Source organism: Neophocaena asiaeorientalis, unplaced genomic scaffold (assembly GCF_003031525.2).
Source record: "Neophocaena asiaeorientalis asiaeorientalis breed wild unplaced genomic scaffold, Neophocaena_asiaeorientalis_V1.1 scaffold357, whole genome shotgun sequence".
Classification (NCBI taxonomy): domain Eukaryota; kingdom Metazoa; phylum Chordata; class Mammalia; order Artiodactyla; family Phocoenidae; genus Neophocaena; species Neophocaena asiaeorientalis.
Window position 1 is genome coordinate 2,405,769 of NW_020173270.1, and position 4,260 is coordinate 2,410,028.

At 59.9% G+C, this 4,260-nt stretch overlaps 1 protein-coding gene across 3 annotated transcripts in view; it reads right to left on the minus strand.

Moving 5' to 3' along the window:
• The window catches only part of PNPLA6 (patatin like domain 6, lysophospholipase), a 22,188-nt gene that overhangs the window by 5,275 nt on the left and 12,653 nt on the right, over positions 1-4,260 (minus strand). For 2 of the 3 annotated variants that reach the window (XM_024745787.1, XM_024745786.1), the window contains 8 exons: positions 4,144-4,260; positions 3,584-3,697; positions 3,239-3,314; positions 1,377-1,517; positions 1,096-1,159; positions 642-810; positions 264-446; positions 1-95 (listed from right to left, as the gene is read on the minus strand). The exon at positions 4,144-4,260 is cut by the window's right edge and continues 6 nt beyond it. In XM_024745787.1, the coding sequence (XP_024601555.1) occupies positions 1-95; positions 264-446; positions 642-810; positions 1,096-1,159; positions 1,377-1,517; positions 3,239-3,314; positions 3,584-3,697; positions 4,144-4,260 (959 nt within the window). Of the gene's footprint in view, positions 96-263; positions 447-641; positions 811-1,095; positions 1,160-1,376; positions 1,521-3,238; positions 3,315-3,583; positions 3,698-4,143 lie in introns of all 3 variants that reach the window. The other variant, XM_024745785.1, reaches the window with a different exon arrangement.

A 4,260-nucleotide genomic window follows, 5' to 3' on the forward strand; every position in this document is an offset into this window, starting at 1 on the left:
AAGGCGATGGTGTTGCCTGTGAGCACCCGCGCCAGGCGGGAGAAGTCGCTGTGCCGGTCAGCGCGTCTCGAAAAAACCTTCTCGTAGAGCTCGTGCTGATGTGAAAGGAGAGAGACGCGGCCCATGAGGATGCGGGTGTAGGAGGCGGCGTCTGGACCTCCAAGGCACTGCCCCGGCCCCGCTGGTCTCTAGGCCGCGCCCCTCCAGTAGCCACGCCCCTGAAAGGTCATGAGAGCCGACCAGTTCCCTGCAGGGCCCCTCACCAGCTTGGCGGGGCTGCGGCGCGAGAAGAGGCGGCGCGGACAGCGCAGATGCAGGTGCCCCGAGCACCAGCTGCGCATGTTGAGCCACTCCACTGTGCGCGTGGGACCCGGGCCCTCCTCGCGGTGCAGCAGGACCAGCTGCTTGAGGGCTCGCACCGCCGTGTTCTCCAGCATCTGCTCCAGCTTTGGGGGTGGGGGGAGAAAGGGGAAGCACGGAAGTCACTCTCACCCGTGGTTTCCTCCCTGCCCCTCCCACACCTGGCCCCGCAGTTCCTGCTCGCCTAGCCCCACCGGTGAGGGCGCGCGTGGCCCGGCGCAGGCACCGGAGGGCAGGGGGCGGGATCCCAGGGATGGGGTCACTGTGAATGGTCTCCGGACCTGGCCAAGCGTGGGCTCCTGGTCGCCAAGGCCCACGATGAGGATGCAGTCGGCCTGGCGCAGGCAGCGCACGGTCCAGGGCGTCAGCGATGCGTCCGTCTGGTAGAGCACGATGCGGTGCGTGTCCTCCTGCTGGGCCAGCCACCCTGACAGCCGGAATTCTTGGATGCTAGGATGGGGGCGGGGGAGCGTCATCCTGGGGCTGGTCAGGGGTCCCTGCCCTCAGGGACCATGTAGCTCCATTGCTCTGGGGAGGGGGACCTGGACCTCCAAGCCCCACATGCCTGCATCCTCCAGGGGCGGATCCACTACACTGTCTCCCCAGTGACCAGAGGAATGGTGGGCGCATGCTCCTTGTTTCACAGCCTAGACCTCAAATGAGATCTGAAAGAATCCTATGCTTTGAGCTTATCCCTCGCGCCCCACCCTAACCTCCTGCACCCCCAACACACACCTGTCCAGCGCAGAGGCCCCCAGGCGTGCCCGGATGATGTCACTGTTGAGGAGAAGTGTGGGGCCTGGGGATGGGTGAGGAAGGGTGTTTAGGAACCCAGGTCAACGGAGCTGGAGGACCCTCCTATAAGACAATACCACCCACTCCGTTCCCACAGCCCTGTTCCAGCCCCCCAGCCCCACCTCTGGCCCACCCAGGCGTCTCCATTCATTGGCCAATGCCCCCACCCACATGCGCCTTGCCCCATGTAGACGGAAAGCCTGCCCTCGCCCACGACTGACCAATGGCTTGCAAAGCATGCTGCAGCTCCAGCATGAAGGCCACCATGGGCACCTCGGCACACACGGGCAGCACTGCCACCGTTGCCAGGTTGCTGGCTGGGTTGGTGAGCTCCGAGTGAGGGGGAACACCTAGGCCCGAACCTGCTGAGACCCCAAAGGATGGTATTTGCTGTGCAGTCCTGTGTCTGGAAAGGTCAGCTCTCCTCTGCCTTCTCAGAAATCCCTGTTCCCTAGCTGAGGCTTAGTGATGCCGTAATGAAGGTCATGGCCTCAATCCTAGCTTCACAGCCTCAACCACTGTTCTTGATAAGACCTGCCTATCTGACCTTCAGTTTGGGCCCAATCTCCTCAGTGGCATCCATTACACAACTGTATAACCATTTCTGTTTTCCACTCCACCTGTGTGGACTGATCTGTGCCCCTACCCCATTCTGGCCTTGGGGCCTCTGTCCACTAAAGGGACTTGAACACAAAACTAGACGGAAATAAATATACTTTTGACGCACTGATTGCTTCTCAGCTTCTCTACTTACACTTTAGACCAAGCCATCAACCCCCATCTCTTGACCGGACTTCTCCCAGCCTCCTCTCCTCCAGTTCTTCCTATAACAGTCTGAACAAGATCAAATGCCTTTCGACGGCTCCTAGTCCCTGCATGACTTGCCTCCACCCCGCCCTCACTCACTTTCCTCCTTGAAGTGTTTCAACACCGCCAAACCCTGTGTGCAGAGCCTTCAGAGTTCTGTCAGCGTCCGGCCCCATCTCATTTATCACGTGTCAGCTCACTGATCTCAGAAAAGCCTCCCTCCCTCCTCTAGTCATACCCCATCAAGACCCTATTTTGTTTTCTTCACAGTACATTATCCGACATTGTACTCTTTCTTTGTATCTTAAAAACTCTATCTTGCTTCTGAAGCTGTAAACCCTTCTAGGGGCTTTGTCTGTCTCGTGCGTTCTCCAGGTTCCCAGAGGTCTGAGATTTTAAAGTCCCTGCCCCCATATCTGCCCCAGAATCACACCAAGGGCGGTCCTGGCAGCCGGGTGGGAGAGAACATGTATTTGTGTACTTGGTGCGAGACTGGGGCAAAAGTCTATCGGGGAAGACCCTGGGCATAGGGGCAGTTCTTGGCCACGGCTCATCCCCGCCCCTACCCTCAGGATCCAGGTGTCAGGGCTGATGGGGCAGAAGCCCCTGGGGGGAAAAGGAGAGTAGAGGTTGCCAGGCTGGTCCAGGGTCAGGTCACCATAACATAGAACCTCAGGTCCATATTTCTGCACATCTCGAATCTGACTCAATTTCCCAGTGTATCCTAGCTGACGGAAACCACATCTCCCAGCATGCCCTGGGAAGGGAACCACACCACCCCCACCCCCAGCATGCACTGGGACAGGGGCCATCTCCCAGCATTCACCGGGACCAGGAACCACATCTCCCACCAGGCTGGTAACCTATGAAGCCACTTTCCAACATGCCCTGGGCCCCAAACACCACCCCACAGACTACATTTACCAGCACACTTTAGGTTTCCCCTTCCTAGTATATGGACTCCATCCTCCAGCCAACCCTGACACCCAGAACCAAGCTTGCCCTAAAGACTCCTCCTGTCAGCACCACTGATACTGGTAACAAGCCGGCCCTGGGTCCAGGACTCCGTTTCCCAGCATGCCCAAGAACCAGAACTGCAGCCCACAGCATGCACCGGAACTCGGATTCCCACTTCCCACTTGAAGCCCCGCCCAGAGCAGGTTATACGCAGGACTCCACTTCCCAGCATGCCCTGGGTTCAATGGCTCCCTCTCCTAGCTCGTTCTGGGCGTTGGACTAGATCCCTTAGCATTCCCGGGCGCTGGCCAGCTCTCACCTGGGAAGGGTCCTTGCAGCTGCTGCAAATTCCCCAGAATTTTCTGGCTCAGCAGGTGGATGAGGCGGGTGACGACCTGGGGCGTTGGAGGCCGGCGGTCGAGTGAGACTGGAGGAGCAATTCTGCACCACCTTTTCCTCCTCTACCAGGGCGCCTGGGTCCCTGTTACCTGAGCCCCACCCCATGAGCCCCGCCCTCACTGGAGGCTTCACCTCCTTCCTAGGTCTCCACCCACATCTAACCCCCCTCTCCACACATTAGGCCCTGCCTTCTCTGGGTACCCGCCCCCACTCCTATCTGTCCAGCCCCCGTTAGGAGAACAGCCCACAACCCAGCGAGCTGCACCTGCGGGTATCGACGTTTGATGTGGCCCAGGGTGCCCTCGGGGAGTTTGGCCAACTCTGTGTCGCGCACCGCGTGCACCGTCGTGGCACGTGGCTGCCTGGTCAGCGCCTCCACCTAGGGGACAGCGTGCCCTGACCAGGGCTGCGGAGCCAGGAGCTTGATAGGTAAGGGAGAGGACGACCGTGGGTGCAGAGAGGAGGTCCTACCGAGTCCCCCCCACCCCACCACAACCCCCAGATGGGGGTGGAGAGAACCAAGCCTCACTACCCATCTCGGGGCTCTGAGGAAAGGGAGAGGACAGGGATCCACAGGGGCGGGGGTCCCCTCTTCTGATGGAGAGAGGTCTGGAGACTGATTCAGATCAGACTCCACCCTGATGAGGTTGCCCCCATGGCCCCGCCCCATGGAAAGGAGCTGGGGAAAGTGGATTGCACGAGGTCATAGGTTGGGGAGGGAGCGTTCTCCACCCCCAACAGGTTACCTGGGATGAAGTGTATGTTGGGCGTGGGGGGAAACTGGACTGGGAGAGGTTAGAGGTCAGTGGGTGGGGCCGAGCTCACCACTCCTATGAGATCCCCGCGGCCGTACTCGCCCACCAACTCCTTCTTGCCGTTGCCACGCTGGATGACACTTCGCAGCCGCCCATTGAGCACGATGTAGGTGCAGTCGGAGCGGTC